This window comes from Schistocerca nitens, chromosome 6, assembly GCF_023898315.1.
Source record: "Schistocerca nitens isolate TAMUIC-IGC-003100 chromosome 6, iqSchNite1.1, whole genome shotgun sequence".
NCBI lineage: Eukaryota > Metazoa > Arthropoda > Insecta > Orthoptera > Acrididae > Schistocerca > Schistocerca nitens.
The window spans coordinates 105,724,074-105,743,794 of NC_064619.1; the positions used below are offsets into that span (position 1 = coordinate 105,724,074).

The following is a 19,721-nucleotide window of genomic DNA, read 5'->3' on the forward strand; positions in this document are numbered from 1 at the left end:
TTCTCAGAGTCTAGAAAGGTCATTATATCTAAACACAAAATATGTTCAATCACACTACAAGAAATCGATGTCAGTGAAATTGGCTGGTAATTATGTGCACCAGATTTTCTACCCTTATTATAGATTGCTGTGACCGGGGCCTTCTTCCAGTCCCGTGGAACTTTCTACTGTTCCAATGATCTCTGATAGATGATGGATAAGAATGGTGCTATATTTGTAGCACAGTCAACATAAAATCTTACAAGGATACCGTCTGGGCCAGATGATGTCCTGGCGTCTAAGGATCTTAAATGTTTTACAATCCCAGCTGCACTAAACACTATGTCAGCCATTCTTGCGTTTGTTCGATACTTAGAGAGAATGCTGCTGCAGTCCTATACGGTACACGAGGTTTTGAAAGGTAGGCCTAGAATTTCTGCCTTCTGTTTATCATCATCAGTTCCATTACCCGTACTATCAGCTAGAGTAGGTATTGAACTATTTGTAGCGTTCATAGATTTTACTTACGACCAGAATATTTGAGGTTATTTTTAGAATCTGCATATACTGCTTTCAAATTCCTTAAAAGAATCTCTCATTGACCTTTTGACAGCTACTTTCATTTCGCATGATTTCTGTTTGTCAGTGGGGCAGTGACTACGTTTAAAACGACTGCCCAAAATTCTCTACTTTCTCAGAAGCTTCCTAATATGTTTGTTGTACCAGGATGGATCCCTTCCCTGCCCAATATTTTTGCTAGGCAGATACCTCTCTGGCACATGGTGCACAATTCCTTTAAATTCCGACCAAATATGCTCAGAATCTTTGTGTCCATCGGTGACGGCCCTTCAAAAGTCTAGAGATTCTGACAATCTATTGCACCAATTGGACACAATTTGGTACGATGTCCCTCAGGACATCCAGCAACACAATCAGTGCCAAGCAGAATAACTGTTTACACACGGGCCAGAGATGGACAAGTGCATTATTGCCTTGCTCTATTTCTGAAGCCCTTTCTCTTGAACTAATCACGTAATTTTCTTTTAATAGTAATCTTTTGATTTTGCATGTACATCACATCTATCGATTTTCGACCCATTAGGATAGTTCCCTCGTATTGCGTAGTTCTTTTTTTTCCTTTTTATTTCACTCAAACATTTTTTTCCTACAATCGCTCTCCTTTAGCTTTTAAAATAATTTCAACATATTAGCTATCTTTCGCGTGTAGCAAACTGTGTCCTAAAACCCAAAAAATAGAAAATTACCAACGACTACATGGTTCAATGCCAACGTCAAAATACGCCCGAAGGTTTAGTATTTGATAAGTATCGCAACAATTACGGGCAAAAACGAAGACGAAACCAGTACATTATCATGCTGTGATACCACACTACAAGACACAGAAAAATCTGTTTGCATCTACCATATAGCTTCCCAGAAATCGAATTAGGAGGACTGCATAGTGGAGAACACGTGCAACGCCCAAAATAGTAGTTCTTAATATGTTACGCGAGAAGCAATAGCTTATCTGAGAAACTATAGGTATTGATGGAGCCTTCCCAACATCTACAACAGACAATTTGTGATTAGGCACATCGGATGAACGTAAACAACAGCGCGTAACTAGAATGCCTCCGCCACCCGTATCATTGGTGCGTCTCTAGTGGCTACAAACTTCCGTGGCGTGGACAACTAAGTGACGAGTATCCGCCACGCCACCTCTGTGTAAACTGCTCCATTTGTTAACAGAGTGCCGGCCGGAGTGGCCGAGCGGTTCCAGGCGCTACAGTTTGGAACCGCGCTACTGCTACGGTCGCAGGTTCGAATCCTGCCTCGGGCATGGATGTGTGTGATGTCCTTAGGTTGGTTAGGATTAACTAATTTTAAGTTCTAGGGGACGGATGACCTCAGAAGTTAAGTCCCAAAGTGCTCAGAGCCATTTGAACTAAGTTAATTTGTTAACATGGTTGTGGCGTGAAACAATGTCACGTCGCTGCCAGACATTTCTGTGTGAATTGGGTCTTACGTTGTAGCTCGGTGTCTTGCTGACGCGTCAGTGACATTAACAGTGGACCTCGGGTGTAGTGCTGTGTCAGGTGGCGGTGGATTCTGGCAGCACAGATCCGTATGGTCCTCCGTTCATACATCCCACCACGAAGCGGCGTCACGTACCGCGGCGAGCAGTTTCGTAGAGATATCGCTCTAGTATCGGCCGCGTCACAATCTATCGTGTCCGGCACAGCATGGCTCAGCTGAACTCACTATGACTGTGTCAGTAGATCTGGTTGTCAGCCAATGTCACATGGCAGGCGTTGTAACATAGCCCCGCTGCGCGAATAATCTCCTCGTATGGGCTGGCACAAACTGAGTATTAAAACACATGTCCAGCTGTAAGACTGATGACTGGCTGTCGCTGAGTGTTTAAATATAGCTGTATGTTGCAGAAAAAGGCGAAAGCAATATCCGTGACATATTCTTCTTGTGGTTGCCTCAAAACTACGTTATTGCGAGAGACTCGGCCGACCTCTGACTTTACAATAATATCTTTGTGGGCTGTTGAAGTGCAGGTTTTTATTACCCTTTCACAATCGTATTTTAAATACTGTCTTTATGATATAAACAATTTTCTAATTGGCCCTAAACGAAATTGTTTACCATATCAGTTATGTATTTAAGTATAAGTGTTTTAACGTTTTGATTTTTCTGCTCTAGGTTGCTGCTGAAGATGGATATAAGACTCGATATTGGTCTGGTAGGCTATATTTCACATAAATCCCTTGCTCCCAAAACCGATATGTTAGTCATAAAAAATGGAGTTCCTGAGGAATGGGATTCACTAGTAGTTAATAAATGACAGATCTGGCTCACTTTTCTCATTTCGTAAAAAATACATATAACGATCGTTTCACTCGCAACTTTTTTACTTTTCACGAAAAATTTAAAAGTTTCCCAGATTTATTATTTATTAACTACTATACTCTATTTTCAGCTATAACTCACCTATTTTTATTCAAAAGAATGTATTTTTTTACAAAGGTGCACATAAAAAATCGATTGGTGCACGTAAGAAAATAAACAGTTAACGTAAGAAAATAAATGGTGGAAGTTAGAAAATTAATAAATGAATTAAGATGAATACAAGAAATATATAATTTACCTAAAAGTTTTCTTATTCTTTCTTCTTCAACAGCGATAAGATTTTTATGAACTGGCTATTTTTCTGTTGTTTGAGTGATTACTTGAGTACAGTTTCTTCCACATTCACGTCTTATTTCTGTCCTAATACGATATTTACAACATTCTGTACATATATACAAATATCCACCTGTTCGATATTTATCTTTATAAAATTCGTAAATTTTTTTTTAATCATACATTCACTACACTGTCTTAACTGTGGCCTGGTGTTGTCCATTTAAAGAATATTAAAATTAATGAGAAAAAATAATTTTAAAACATTCACATAGTGAATTCCAAGTCATGAAATTCACTATTTTTATTTTTAAGTTAAACATTCATTTATATTTCAGTTCCATTTGCCCTTTTCTAATTATTTCAAAACCCCAATCATCAATTAACTTAGACAATCTGTTTGGTAAAGTTATCTTAAAATCATTATTGAGCTCTAGGAAAAGTTGCTCTCCAAACCTAGTATTTAAATATTCGCAGCCTGTTATATAAAACATTTATCTCTAGCTCAACTATTTTTTAATCTTGTTTGATACAGTCACCTTGATGAGCTTCTTGATTAGAGTAGTCTACATTTATATATAAAAAATTTTATTTGAGTTATTTAGAAAAAAATTTTATTAGATTTTCAGTAATGAGTAGTGTCCATATGATAATGCATCTATTCCAGTTTTCAAAGCATATCTCTTGTCATGTGGACTCAAAATTACCTTGTTTATTTCAACTGTATAGATTTCATGTTTCTCACTTCAAATCGAATTAATTCTTCTGTATTCTTTTCTATTATTAAATAACCAATCTTTGAAATAATCTAAACTTATTGTGTTTTTAATAACATATCTCTTATCTCCCTTAGATTTTTTCTCTATTTTGTCACCAACTTTATAAGCATACATTTTTGCTCTCAAACCAGAAAATTCTTCCATTATTTGTCCATTACATTCGTCTTTAATTTTTCCAACAACTCCCTGTTTACTTGTGGAGTAAAATGGATATTAACTGCTGGATAGTCACTTGTATCAAATTTATCAATCGTCAAATTCATGTCTTCATAGAAATCTTCTGTTTTAATATTGTAAATGTAACTATCTGTATCTTGATAACACAACTCAATATTTTCTAACATTGTAGTGAAAATCGTACATCAGTTCTTTAGTAGATCAAGTATACGCATTCCAACATAGATAGGTTTATTAAATGTAATATTTGTTATTCATATGGATAGCAGCAAGAATTTCATTAAATATTGTTCTGCATTAAAGTTTCGTTTAGCTGCAAGTTTATCACTCATTTTTCCATCTGAAACTAATTTGAATCCACTCTGTTTCATATACCTTTGATCGTTTTACCAAACACAGAATTGTTCATAAATTTGTAGAAATCTTTTTCAAAATCATTTGAAGATTTTGTCCTCATGTGTGTGTTCAGATCTATATATATTTTTAGCCAGTCAGATTGTTTAAATTTTGAAACTTTATGTAGTTTTGTGAGTTTCATTCCAAGAGATAGATATTGTTTAAGAATTCTATAATGAACTACATAATTATGCTTTTCTTTTAAAGTAGTTACCAATTTGCTTTCGTGTGTCCCTTGAACAACTTTTCCTTCAGGAGCTAATGGAAAAACTTTATGGAAATCATGTAATTCTTTTGGATATCCTAGATCTACTTCGAATATATATCTAGCCTGACGATTGTTTGCCATTTCACTTACTTCTGTACAATTAAAATCATTTGGTTCAGCCCATCGAAATTTACCATATGGTAAATATTGGCTCATAGGATAATCATACAAACTGTTTGCATCTAAATATGCTAAATAATTTGCTATCTTTTTATCATCAAAATCTTTCAAATATTTGTTATTTGCTTTTACATCTCTCTTACAACATTGTGATATTACTCCTCTTATTGCTTTTTAAACCAACAGAATCATATCATAATCATGTAGTAATTCAAGTAGTAGTTTAGTCATTTTCAACATTGCATCCTAAGATAAACCTGGTGTTGTAAAATACCAAGGTGGATCTAAATCATACGATTTTATACAAGTTTGTCTAAAACATTCAAACACATCAGCTAACAATAGTACATCTACTTTTAGATACAAATCATGATATTCAACAAGATTTTTCATATTGAATTTTTTCCCAAACTAATTTTTCATGTTTGTAATCTTCATCACTTATGTCAAAACCATTCAATTTACTGTAAATTATTCTTCTGCTGGTAATTGTGTTTCATATGGATAAATGCCTTTTCTGATTACTAGATGAAATCATTCTGAAGAGAAAAACATTTAAGTATTTTTCATTTGAACTGTGTAAGAGGTATGCGCTGCCTGTGATATGAGAATCGCTGACCAGACAGCAGTGTTGACTGCAGTACGAACTGTGTAGCCCTGGCCGGGAGTCGGCCCTGGCCGGGAGTCGGCCCTGGCCGGGAGTCGGCCCTGGCCGGGAGTCGGCCCTGGCCGGGAGTCGGCCCTGGCCGGGAGTCGGCCCTGGCCGGGAGTCGGCCCTGGCCGGGAGTCGGCCCTGGCCGGGAGTCGGCCCTGGCCGGGAGTCGGCCCTGGCCGGGAGTCGGCCCTGGCCGGGAGTCGGCCCTGGCCGGGAGTCGGCCCTGGCCGGGAGTCGGCCCTGGCCGGGAGTCGGCCCTGGCCGGGAGTCGGCCCTGGCCGGGAGTCGGCCCTGGCCGGGAGTCGGCCCTGGCCGGGAGTCGGCCCTGGCCGGGAGTCGGCCCTGGCCGGGAGTCGGCCCTGGCCGGGAGTCGGCCCTGGCCGGGAGTCGGCCCTGGCCGGGAGTCGGCCCTGGCCGGGAGTCGGCCCTGGCCGGGAGTCGGCCCTGGCCGGGAGTCGGCCCTGGCCGGGAGTCGGCCCTGGCCGGGAGTCGGCCCTGGCCGGGAGTCGGCCCTGGCCGGGAGTCGGCCCTGGCCGGGAGTCGGCCCTGGCCGGGAGTCGGCCCTGGCCGGGAGTCGGCCCTGGCCGGGAGTCGGCCCTGGCCGGGGGTCGGCCCTGGCCGGGGGTCGGCCCTGGCCGGGGGTCGGCCCTGGCCGGGGGTCGGCCCTGGCCGGGGGTCGGCCCTGGCCGGGAGTCGGCCCTGGCCGGGAGTCGGCCCTCACAAAGCACAAATGTATAGGCCAGCATTGCACGGAGCTGTGCTGGAAAAATGTTAAGTAAGAACAGATATATTCGTCGTTTTTATTGAGGTAAGAATTTTTGCTTTTTATTCAGAATGATCTTACAGGGCCATGACGCAGCACTGCTGTCGTCCAAATTTTACCAGGTTATTGAATTTATTTTTTATTACAAGGTTTAGTAATTTTTCTGTTTCGAGCTTACATTAAATGAGAAAATAATTTTGTCGGTACATTAAATGTGAATGCATTTTTGTACGGAGATTATAAATGGGAACCAATTTTGTTCTGAGGTTATACTAAATTAGAATCACATTCATTATCCACATTTAAAATTTTGTGGGGAGGTTACAACTGTTCTCAAATTTAAAGAACGTTTGTCAACTGTCGACATTGTAAATATAAATGTCTCAAAAGACACAGTTTTTAAATTATTTGTACTTTTACCAGAACTAATGTATTTACTTTCATTGTGTGGGATTGGGTCTATTTCTTAATTATTGTATCAAAGTTCTTTTACAAAGAGACGAGAATCATATCCAGATAAATTATGTAAATAAATAGTTACAGAATCAGGTTATTGTAGTTTCAAATTACAATTATTGCACAATGGGACAGCGTATTTTCCAGTTTGATAATCATTATGATGAACCTTTTTATTTTTGTGTGACTAAGGACACCCACACAAGGTAATTTTTTGATCTTGCATGTTTTGATTGCTCTTCAGGAGGTAATGATTCCATTTCTTCAATTCGAGAATAGATTCATCCAATTTGTTAAACTACTTGTTTTATACAATCAATGAATCCTTATGACAATTTGGTCCATGATAAACAACAGGATCTTTACAGTTTTCATATATGTATTTGATGTAGTAGCAAAATCCACTTGGTTCATGTCTTTGGTATTTCATTGTATATGATTTTTCTGGATTTGGTAGACAATTGTCCATCTTTAAACGTGAACTTTGAAAATCAGCGTAAATTACAAATGGAACTTTCTGTGTGTGTTGATATTTTTTGAAATTTACATATGATCCTTCATCCTTTGACATTCCTACTGTCAATGGTTTGTTAATTAAACCATTTTTGTATGTTCATCTAAGTGTTCCTTACTACTGAAGTGAAGTAAACACATGTGACAGTTACATTTTAATCCATCATGTTTTGTAATTTGATTTGAAACAACTCTTAAAATAGAACAAATTTACATGTTTCTCCTTACATTTTGTAATTTTTAATGAATGGCCTTTATATTTCTCATCAAATGAATGAACATTCATAGATACATTTTACTTTCAACTTTTGGAATATAATCAACCACTACAGGAAACTAAATATTCAAGTTTCTGATCAAGATCAAGTCCAACATTTTTATATTTTGCTACTCTTTCCGAATTTTTATCTACAGGTTACAATGCAGATTTTTTTAGCCCACATAAAACATTTTTGATCATTACTTTTACATTGATGCTCCTTTCTTTTACAGCTGCAGGTAACGTAATGCTAGATGATCCTCTCAGTGGAACTTATTTGTGAAGTGCTAGGTGTAAACCAATAATTCTATTTAATGTCCATCCTGATCCTTGTGCTTTAAAATTAGATATTTTGCTTAAATATCTCTTACCTCACTCTGATTTTTTACTACAATCTTTCTGTCATAATGGTATAGTTTTGTGTTTGTTGTCCAATTCCTTCTCTTGGAGTATAGTAGTTAATAAATGCCAGATCTGGGTAACTTTTCGAATTTTCGTCAAGAATTAAAAATTACGAGTGAACCGAGCTATTTTATTTATTTACGAAATTAGAAAAGTGAGCCAGGTCTATCATTTATTAACTACTTCCACCGTTTGTGGAAACTAGGGATTACGCGTTATTTCATCATGTCATGCATAGCTACTTCCTGCTTCGTAAGTAGAGCACTGTCGTCTTGTAAAAAGCAGTCTGCTACTGGCAACGATGTATATGGTAGAGGTAGAACACGGATAGATTTGAAGGAATGGTTTTTGCAGGCAGCAGGCTGATAGCACCAATCATGTGTTCTTAACCTTTGTGCCAATTCGCGTAACAAGTAGACTGTTTTTATAAAAGATGAAAAATCTCCCCCCCCATGAACCATGGACCTTGCTGTTGGTGGGGAGGCTTGCGTGCCTCAGTGATACAGATAGCCGTACCGTAGGTGCAACCACAACAGAGGGGTATCTGTTGAGAGGCCAGACAAACGTGTGGTTCCTGAAGAGGGGCAGCAGCCTTTTCAGCAGTTGCAAGGGCAACCGTCTGGATGATTGACTGATGTGGCCTTGTAACAATAACCAAAACGGCCTTGCTGTGCTGTTACTGCCAACGGCTGAAAGCAAGGGGAAACTACAGGCGTAATTTTTCCCGAGGGCATGCAGCTTTACTGTATGATTAAATGATGATGGCGTCCTCTTGGGTAAAATTGTTGTGTCTAGCTCATACAGCATAGACACAATGAGGTAGCTAGGTGCACGCTAAACTAACGCAGACGGGCTTGAAGTACTGGAACAGGAGACTTATTAATGCTCTAAAGAAAAGTACGTAGTGGTATAATACTTAACTTTATTATCTTGTTGGAATACATCTCTCTTGAATATTAGTAAGCTATAAGCACTGATACAAATGGCGCCTTGCTAGGTCGTAGCTATGGACTAAGCTGAAGGCTATTCTATCTGTCTCTCGGCAAATGAGAGGAAAGCTTCGTACGTCTGGTCGCAAGCTATGTCTTCCGTACAACTGGGGAGAGGTCTAGTCCGTGTCTTGTGACCTGCCATGTGGTGGCGCTAGGTTTGCGATTACACAGTGGCGACACGCGGGTCCGACATGTACTACAGGACCGCGGCCGATTTAAGTTACCACCTAGCAAGTGTGGTGTCTAGCGGTGACACCACAAAAATATTCCGGAGGTAAAACATTCCCACATTTGGATCTCCGGGCGGGGACTACTCGAGAGTATGTCGTTATCAGGAGAGAGAAAACTGGCGTTCTACGGATCGCAGTGTGGAATGTCAGATCCCTTAATCGGGCAGGTAGGTTAGAAAATTTAAAAAGGGAAATGGATAGGTTGAAGTTAGATATAGTGGGAATTAGTGAAGTTCGGTGGCAGGAGGAACAAGACTTGTGGTCAGGTGACTACAGGGTTATAAACTCAAAATCAAATAGGGGCAATGCAGGAGTAGGTTTAATAATGAATAGGAAAATAGGAATGCGGGTAAGCTACTACAAACAGCATAGTGAACGCATTATTGTGGCCAAGATAGATACGAAGCCCACACCTACTACAGTATTACAAATTTATATGCCAACTAGCTCTGCAGATGACGAAGAATTTGAAGATATGTATGATAAAATAAAAGAAATTATTCAGATTGTGAAGGGAGACGAAAATTTAATAGTCATTGGTGACTGGAATTCGAGTGTAGGAAAAGGGAGAGTAGGAAACATAGTAGGTGAATATGGATTGGGGATAAGAAATGAAAGAGGAAGCCGCCTGGTAGAATTTTGCACAGAGCACAACATAAATCATAGCTAACACTTGGTTTAAGAATCATGAAAGAAGGTTGTGTACATGGAAGAACCCTGGAGATACTAAAAGGTATCAGATAGATTATATAATGGTAAGAGATTTAGGAACCAGGTTTTAAATTGTAAGACATTTCCAGGGGCAGATGTGGATTCTGACCACAATCTATTGGTTATGAACTGCAGATTGAAACTGAAGAAACTGCAAAAAGGTGGGAATTCAAGGAGATGGGACCAGGATAAACTGAAAGAACCAGAGGTTGTACAGAGTTTCAGGGAGAGCATAAGGGAACAATTGACAGGAATGGGGGAAAGAAGTACAGTAGAAGAAGAATGGGTAGCTTTGAGGGATGAAGTGGCGAAGGCAGCAGAGGATCAAGTAGGTAAAAAGACGAGGGCTAGTAGAAATCCTTGGGTAACAGAAGAAATACTGAATTTAATTGATGAAATGAGAAAATATAAAAATGCACTAAATGAAGCAGGCAAAAAGGAATACAAACGTCTCAAAAATGAGATCGACAGGAAGTGCAAAATGGCTAAGCAGGGATGGCTAGAGGACAAATGTAAGGATGTAGAGGCTTGTCTCACTAGGGGTAAGATAGATACTGCCTACAGGAAAATTAAAGAGACCTTTGGAGAGAAGAGAACCACTTGTATGAATATCAAGAGCTCAGATGGAAACCCAGTTCTAAGCAAAGAAGGGAAGGCAGAAAGGTGGAAGGAGTATATAGAGGGTTTATACAAGGGCGATGTACTTGAGGACAATATTATGGAAATGGAAGAGGATGTAGATGAAGATGAAATATGAGATATGATACTGCGTGAAGAGTTTGACAGAGCACTGAAAGGCCTGAGTCGAAACAAGGCCCCCGGAGTAGACAACATTCCATTGGAACTACTGACGGCCTTGGGAGAGCCAGTCCTGACAAAACTCTACAATATGGTGAGCAAAATGTATGAAACAGGCGAAATACCCTCAGACTTCAAGAAGAATATAATAATTCCAATCCCAAAGAAAGCAGGTGTTGACAGATGTGAAAATTACCGAACTATCAGTTTAATAAGTCACAGCTGCAAAATACTAACACGAATTCTTTACAGACGAATGGAAAAACTAGTAGAAGCCAACCTCGGGGAAGATGAGTTTGGATTCCGTAGAAATATTGGAACACGTGAGGCAATACTGACCTTACGAATTATCTTAGAAGAGAGATTAAGGAAAGGCAAACCTACGTTTCTAGCATTTGTACACTTAGAGAAAGCTTTTGACAATGTTGACTGGAATACTCTCTTTCAAATTCTAAAGGTGGCAGGGGTAAAACACAGGGAGCGAAAGGCTATTTACAATTTGTACAGAAACCAGATGGCAGTTATAAGAGTCGAGGGACATGAAAGGGAAGCAGTGGTTGGGAAGGGAGTAAGACAGGGTTTTAGCCGCTCCCCGATGTTGTTCAATCTGTATATTGAGCTAGCAGTAAAGGAAACAAAAGAAAAATTCGGAGTAGGTATTAAAATTCATGGAGAAGAAATAAAAACTTTGAGGTTCGCCGATGACATTGTAATTCTTTCAGAGACAGCAAAGGCCTTGGAAGAGCAGTTGAATGGAATGGTCAGTGTCTTGAAAGGAGGATATAAGATGAACATCAACAAAAGCAAAACAAGGATAATGGAATGTAGTCTAATGATGTCGGGTGATGCTGAGGGAATTAGATTAGGTAATGAGACACTTAAAGTAGTAAAGGAGTTTTGCTATTTGGGGAGCAAAGTAACTGATGATGGTCGAAGTAGAGAGGATATTAATGGCAGACTGGCAATGGCAAGGAAAGCGTTTCTGAAAAAGAGAAATTTGTTAACATCGAGTATAGATTTAAGTGTCAGGAAGTCATTTCTGAAAGTATTTGTATGGAGTGTAGCCATGTATGGAAATGAAACATGGACGATAAATAGTTCGGACAAGAAGAGAATAGAAGCTTTCGAAATGTGGTGCTACAGAAGAGTGCTGAAGATTAGATGGGTAGATCACATAACTAATGAGGAAGTATTGAATAGGATTGGGGAGAAGAGAAGTTTGTGGCACAACTTGACCAGAGGAAGGGATCGGTTGGTAGGACATGTTCTGAGGCATCAAGGGATCACCAATTTAGTATTGGAGGGCAGCGTGAAGGGTAAAAATCGTAGAGGGAGACCAAGAGATGAATACACTAAGCAGATTCAGAAGGATGTAGGTTGCAGTAGGTACTGGGAGATGAAAAAGCTTGCACAGGGTAGAGTAGCATGGAGAGCTACATCAAACCAGTCTCAGGACTGAAGACCACAACAACAACATGAAAAATCTACTCACAAGGCTGTAATACCGTGAAGCTGTTTTACGGAAACAGATGAAAATTTGCTTGAGAATTACTTTACTTGAAATAGGGCCTATGCCTGAAAGAGATATTATCTTCTAATAGTTACTATAAGTTACTGACAATGTATGTTACGTGACAAATTCGTTTTCCTTCTCTGTAAAGTGGATCGATGGACTGCTCCAACACTGCAAAGAAATTGATTTTCTGAAAGTAATGACTGCATTTATCATTATTATCTTGATATCAGACTCAGTGCTAAAACGTATAATACTTGGTTGTTTTGAAAATTCTGTTTGTTACTCGCGAAAGTAATTTTTGTTTGTCTTCCTGCAGCAAATTGGAACAACAGACTTCCTGACATAAGAAATATCGCGCAGTACATAATTAAATCTTATGGATCCGTTCACTGACAGAAAATAAGCCATTTGCATCAGATACATGGCACAGAATATTTTTCTTTTTCCTCTTATGGAAAAAAGTATGTTTGCACCATCTGCTGTACAACTGTATATTTAATATCTATCAGCGTCACTTTTAATAACGATCTTCAGCGAAGCAGTAGAGAATAAATATACCAAATGCGTGTTTCTCAAAATACTGAACAGCTGTAGACAGGCATCTACGAAAAGCCCTTTTTTAATCTTAGGCCAAAACGTAGTAAATGTCTATTTTTAACGTACCTGCTGTTGGCAGCTTACTGAAAAGAGCTATTTGGCCCACTGTTATACAAAAGTGTAAATGAAAAGTGTCTTAGACGTATTACCAGGTGCCTGTTTCTCTTGAGAGAAAGAGTGTGAGTGTGTGTGTGTGTGTGTGTGTGTGTGTGTGTGTGTGTGTGTGTGTGTGTGTGTGTGTGTGTTTTATAGAGAGAGAAAGAGGGATTTTATTTGGACCGGCTTGTGGACCGCGGGGAGTGTGCGTGCCCGAAAGTGAAAAGCACTCTGAGCAGCAGATCTTGTTGAAAAATTCGTTTACGTGATATGGAAGGCTACGTTGTTGCTACGTCACAGGTCGGTCACGGGAGCATCTGGACCCGGAGTTTATTTTTCCCAGAGCCGTCATGAGGCGTAGCACAGACTCTCTGCTAAATATTTTATGGCGCAGAAGCGGGCTAGGCATTCCAGACGGGAAGAACTGTCGAATACGGTGTAACACGGATGGTACACGGAAGGGAGGGGTTGGAGAACGGGCAGAGGGTTTAGAGGTAGAGAGAGACGTAGCGAAAGAGAGAAAGTGAGGGGAGAAACGAGAGATTTTTGTGTCGCCCAACAAAGAGCAAATTGAGGTTACCTCGGAAATCAGCCAGGAGTTTGTCTCGTGAGAGTTTGCTGCTTTCTCGACTTTTGGCAACAGCAATTTTACTACCGTAACAGCGAGAGTGCATGTAAAAGTCGTTATAATGCTTTCCTGTTTCTCATCCTCATCTATACGTGCTACATGTATACCAACAGTAATATCACTCCTTAGAATCTGACAAATGTGGCTAAAGAAATAGATGCTATGCAGTAGAATTGTGTTCCCTGTGCACGAACATCAATTTATGTGCAAAGAATTTCACATTAATCTCATGAATATGTTGTATTCAGTAGAGTGGTAGCTTTTCTCTGGTTCCAAAGCCATAAATTTTAATGGTTTATGTAAGAAAAGATCTATTTCGATGTTGTATATGTTATTTTATTATTGTCACAAAGGAAGATAGTGTGACATGATACAATACGATATTGCAGTGGTTGTGTAGTTTAGAAATACGATACAGCTTTCCATCGGCCTTAGATGCACGTCTGAAGGAGAAGACACGGCAGTGATTGCGGCCATTAAGAAATACATGAAACGTATTCATAGCTGTGAATATGGAAAACAGTCAGTTGTATAATGGAATGACGACGATGAAGACTTGATCCGGGCCGGGACACAAATCCAGATTTCCCACCTATCAGGAGTGGTCGCAATAGAAATAGTCTATCTGAGAGAGCTTCACGGTCACAACCAAACATCCATGTTTCTTGTATTTTGTAACGGCTGTAGTTGCCCCAGTGCCTGTAAAAGGAACATTGCATTGTACTTCTGAACAACACAGTCAGTACAATGTCTTATTTATTTGCTGACAACGGGTAAGCGACTCAATTAAAATGAGTCCCCTGTATGGGAACATACCTAATGCATGTACGAGTGCAGGTTGTAGAAACATATTGGGACATGTGAATGCTTGGGTCTGCTGTCTAAGTGTACTCGGATAGTCTAATGGTAATGCGACCGCACGCGATACATGGAAAAACCGGATTCGAGTTCCATTCCGTTATAGATTTTCATTGTTTATCGTTCAATTATACATCTACTGGTTTTCCCAAATTCGTAGCTGTCTACATTTCTTGTAAGGAAGGTAATGGTGGTTGGTGTATACTCTTAGTTCGTGATGGTGTGTAGGGTACGTAGGTTGGCCAAAAGGAGTCCGAAAAGATTGAAAGGGTGTTGCAGCGTAGGTTTTGGTGAGAAATAATTATTAAGAGTAGAATTCAATGTGTTCCCGAGTTATTAGGATATAAGTTACACAATCAGGCCGGTGAGAAAGCAGGTTCAAGAGGCCTGCTAGAGACGGTGTCGGTAATTGTGAACTTCGTATGATTTCCTAAACCGAACAAGAAAATAATACCAAAAATAGATATGAGACGGTAATAAGGACCGAACGCGAGTCTAATGCTAAGCAGTATTGTGTGTTATCTACACTATGAGAAGAACTGAAACCAAATGTTCGCTCGCAACGGGCTGATTGGCTAACTTCATGGTTAACTGACTCGAAAACGGCGCCACATCTTTATCTTTTTTATTAACAATTTATCTCATTTCTCAGCACACACTAACTTGCAATACCCTGACAAACTTTTCAGACTGTTAGGACCACCCTGTGTATCTTTAACGACATGCAACACTTCGTTTACTCGTGTCACTGGTGCAAGTTCACCTAAGCGTCGCTAAGTGGGCGGCTTGCGTCTCAGGTACCTTACAGGGGCGCAGCGTCTACTGGTCATCGCCGACATCATTTAAATTGATGGTAGATGCACGGCATAATGAACTGCTACGTCGTAAAGAAAAATTAATTAACTTGACCTTTGACTTTGACACAGATAAGACAGGAACTGCGATTAAACTCTTTCGATTTTTAGCCTAGATGCATAAATTTTAAAATTTTGACCTGTTTAATATAAAATCTATGAAAAAATTTGCCTCTAGATGGATACGTTTCCTCTGTAGCTGCTGTAAGGAGAGAACGGGTTAGGTACAGGATGAGTTGGCGGTCGAAGGTTTCCGTTTCTCCGGTTCCCAGAGAATGCCAGGGAAAGTGGGAGAAAACAGCTACAAATCGTGATGAAAACTCCGTCTCTAGCGGCAGTTCAAGTACTCACAGTCGCCGTTAGATATTCTGGAAACATTTTCAGAATGAGAAGGGTGGACAACAGTGGCAACATAATATTGTATCGTCTAACAAACTGGTCGCTTAGGGAAAGTCTAACACACAAACTGACGGCAAAAGACTGCGCGTCGTTCCGACCATGGTGGCAGCAGATTCGCCCAGTATTGTTAATTTGCCAAGAAATCACTATGCACTGGATTGCTAAACATACTATTCGTTTTATGAATGTCTGGTGATGCAACATCTAATACAAAATCGTACACGTTATTTACCTTTTTCAAAAATTAATTTTTTATTCTTCATAATTGAGATAACAGGTTGTATCTGCACTGCACTTCAACTTACTTCTATATGCAAACTACGTATTTGATCCCAGAAAACAGTGTCCAATAGCCATTCCTTCTCTCCAAAATTAAAAAAGGCATAGATGCTTCTTTTGACAGCAAAGACCGTTGTCTCAATTAGGGTAGCGCATCCTCGCTGTCACTCGCAGCCTGAATATTACAATAATATTAGTTAAGAGCTCCGCTGTCAAATTTAGTGTTTCTTTCATTCAGAACGAGAAAGGTAGTGTAGGTCTTGTGTTGCGTCCTAGTCAATTCACATAACAAATGATCCAAATAACATTAACACATTATTATACACCATAGAACCGTCAGTAAACGTTACGCAGGGACATTACCAGAGCTAGGCATAAATATAAATGACAATTTGGAGCTCCGATGCCAAGCTGTTTACGAAAATAAGTTTGGGAGCAGTTCCGGCGACGCATGAGTCATTTATGTTAGCGTAGTTCTCACGCAGCTGCTGGTGCAGCTGAGAGAGGACATAACGGTAATCTGAGGGCCATGGGGTCGAGCCTCTAGGAAACGATTTTCTTTTAACTTTAGTTTATTCCTTCACTTACACTGATAGTAAATTGATTTTATTAACATTTTCATAAATGGCATGAAAAGGAAAGATCAACAAAAATCTGCGATTGCAAATAAATTTCCAGGAAGGGATTGTAAGACGTACACGAGCACTTCATGTATAAGGTTATATATGCTTATTATTTTACTGTAAATGATAACACATGCAGCGGTGATATTCATCGTAAGAACAAGGCAAGCACTAATTTTCTTGGCATCTTGCATGCATTAGAAACCACCAACTTTTTGCGAATACATGCTGATTTCGAATTTTGTAGAAAAGCCAATTTATTTACATGAAAGGTTCTCTCTCATCGCACATTGTGGCAGCAAACCTTGTGTAACTCATCATTTCACGAAGTATTGACAGCGGAATGTATTTCTGTGCAGTCTTCTCTGTGGTGATTTCTCAATGAGAAAAGAACACTTTTAAAGCTTTTTGTACAATTTTTTTCTCTGGTGTATGCGTAGCAAGGTTGTAGTGGAGGGTGCATTAGGTGGATAGGTAGAAAGAGGAAAGGGGAGTGAATCCCTTTAATAGTGCATAATGGGAATCCTTAACAATTTCATCATATACTTGTGATTTGTTCGTCATGTTAAGAGGGAACTGACAGAGAAATCTGTTCTCCCACGTATAAGGCTTCATCACATCAATTAAACGTTTTCTGTACAAGATCGTAAATTTCTAAGATTTTCCCACGGTCTCATCCACAGAAGTTTCCTATTTGTTTCCTTTTCATGCATTTTACGAAAATGTCAATAAAGAAATGACTCGGCGGTTATGCGGTTTATTTGCAAAGCAACTAGCATAGGAACTGAAAATAAAAATTTCTCTGTAGCATTCGAACTCAAGACCATCGCACCAAGTGTTTCCTACAAGCTCAGCTAAATCTCTCGACCGGCACCAAAAGTACAAGTCAAAGCGCTTCGCATTTGCACCTCCCATATCTTTCACTTTCTTTTATGGCCCAATTATGCTTATACCACTACATTGGACGACTTCGGTGATAACTAGTTCCCTTGTTAGTCTACACATGCCACATATGGGTTCACTGTACTGAATTCGCGTACAGCGAAGTGTCACGGTTGTATTATTGACGGCGATAATAGCAGAGGCAATAAGGTGCAGTAGAGTGCCGGCGCATTGTATGTCTGTCTGATAAGTACCAGTGGGCTCTCCGAGTCTGAGATCACCATCGGCATCACTACCGACAGTAACTCTCACACCAATAGACGGTGTAACCTACGACACTGAAGTGATGCTTGGTAGTCAGACGCCGCGTGCCAGGACGAAGCGAGTACATTCGAGATCTCTTTGTGTATGTGAGATAACATGGATAATATCCAAAGACAAGCAAGCATGTGAAAGTAAAGATGAGCTCACCCATTCGTCTCATAACATTCAGAAATATCTTAACACTGATACAAGATGAACCTGTTTTGAATAAAAACCTCTCAGTGATTTATTGTTGAGTAAGACGCTTTTCACTATCTACAAGTGAAATATTTTGAAACATTTTATTTTGAAAATCTTCCACTGGTTCGCATTTGTGTAAAAAACAAGAGATTGTAGGTCTCCCTCCTACGCCTGAACAAACAATAACGAACCATACTATATATGCCTGAAATAACGGTAAAAAACATAGAAACCTACCTGTGACAAAAGTAAGGCATTATGAAAATATTCACAAAAAGCAATAACTGGAAGCAAATACGACACAGGTAACAATGTTTTGGAATATTTATAGCGATGCAAATTTTCGTGGTTTAGAACAAAGAATATGATGGCGATATTGTCACTGAAACAAGTCTGGGGAAAGATAACAAATAAGTAAGAGTGTTTTGCATCAAGACAGGTCCAAAATCCTACTGCTGACTTTCAGAACTGTGCTGTGAGTTTCTGTATTTTAAAGGTTTTTCTGCTTCTAACACAGACATTTTTGTGATACAAATTTTAAACTGCCATATGACAATATCACAACTGATTGGCAGAATCTTCTTAAAGCACAATATGCCTGATATATTACAAAGTAATAATACAAATGAGGTACTGTTAATGTGTGAATACCATGTTCAGTAGATATTTTAGATCCATTGTAGAGGAATCCTGTAGCAAAAGAACTTAAGACTGTAGTTTCATTCAAACTAACTGAGGCAACAAATATGGAGCCAAGGATTTAAAAAAAAAAATATTTCGATGTAACTACAATATCAAAAAGCAATAATTACCATAGCTGACATTGGCAACTTTAGCATAACTTAGCCGTGGGACAGTCGATCTTGCTTCAGTGGTTTTTCCTGGGTTAATATCTCGTGCTAAAATGAAGCTCTGATTACTGGAGGAACTCTTCCCCGGCTTGTTTTAAAAAAAAACTGAGCATAGTGGCGATGACAAAGAGTGACATCGGAGAGCGAGCACTTCCTCGCAGAGACGAAAAGTGGTATCACCGTGCAACTACCCACACACTGAGCGGTCTCTTTAATACTGTGGGTTCAAAATGGTTCAAATGGCTCAGATCTCTATGGGACTTAACTTCTGAGTTCATCAGTCCCCTAGAACTTAGAACTACTTAAACCTAAGTAACCTAAGGCCAACACACATATCCATGCCAGAGGCAGGATTCGAACCTGCGACCGTAGCGGTCGCGCTGTTCCAGAGTGTAGCGCCGAGAACCGCTCGGCCATTCCAGCCAGCCAATACTGTTGGTTCTGGATGTGGTACACCACTGTTGGTTTCTGCCAGGCTGAACGACAGTGTCTCAGTGTCTGCATTCACCACGTATTCCCTCGGCTAAGTTCAAAGTGTGAACCCTGCTTTCGAAAAATTCAGTTGGTGTTTCTTTCCTAATGAAGGTAATGCTGAAGATGTAGCTCGTGGAACAAATTATTAGCGATAATGTCTGGAAAGCAGTTTGCTTTGGATGGGTCTCTAAATGTGTCTAATGTATATGGGAGTGGAATTACAACACTATCACTGAAGGATGCTAGAGAGAGAGAGAGAGAGTGAGAGAGAGAGAGTGAGAGAGAGAGTGAGAGAGAGAGTGAGAGAGAGAGTGAGAGAGAGAGAGAGTGAGAGAGAGAGTGAGAGAGAGAGTGAGAGAGAGAGAGAGAGAGAGAGAGTGAGAGAGAGAGAGCTTTATTATTGGCATGCACTACCCTCCTCTAAATATACAGGTTAACGTAAAACTGTGTGAAGTTCTGGTTACCAAACA

At 39.8% G+C, this 19,721-nt stretch overlaps 1 protein-coding gene across 1 annotated transcript in view; it reads right to left on the minus strand.

Annotated features, from left to right (window-relative positions):
• Positions 1-5,435: 5,435 nt before the first annotated feature.
• The window catches only part of LOC126263245 (skin secretory protein xP2-like), an 88,831-nt gene continuing 74,545 nt past the window's right edge, over positions 5,436-19,721 (minus strand). The window contains exons 2-3 of the mRNA XM_049960330.1: positions 5,560-6,265; positions 5,436-5,450 (exon numbers count right to left, since the gene is read on the minus strand). Of these exons, the coding sequence (XP_049816287.1) occupies positions 5,436-5,450; positions 5,560-6,265 (721 nt within the window). The remainder of the gene's footprint in view (positions 5,451-5,559; positions 6,266-19,721) is intronic.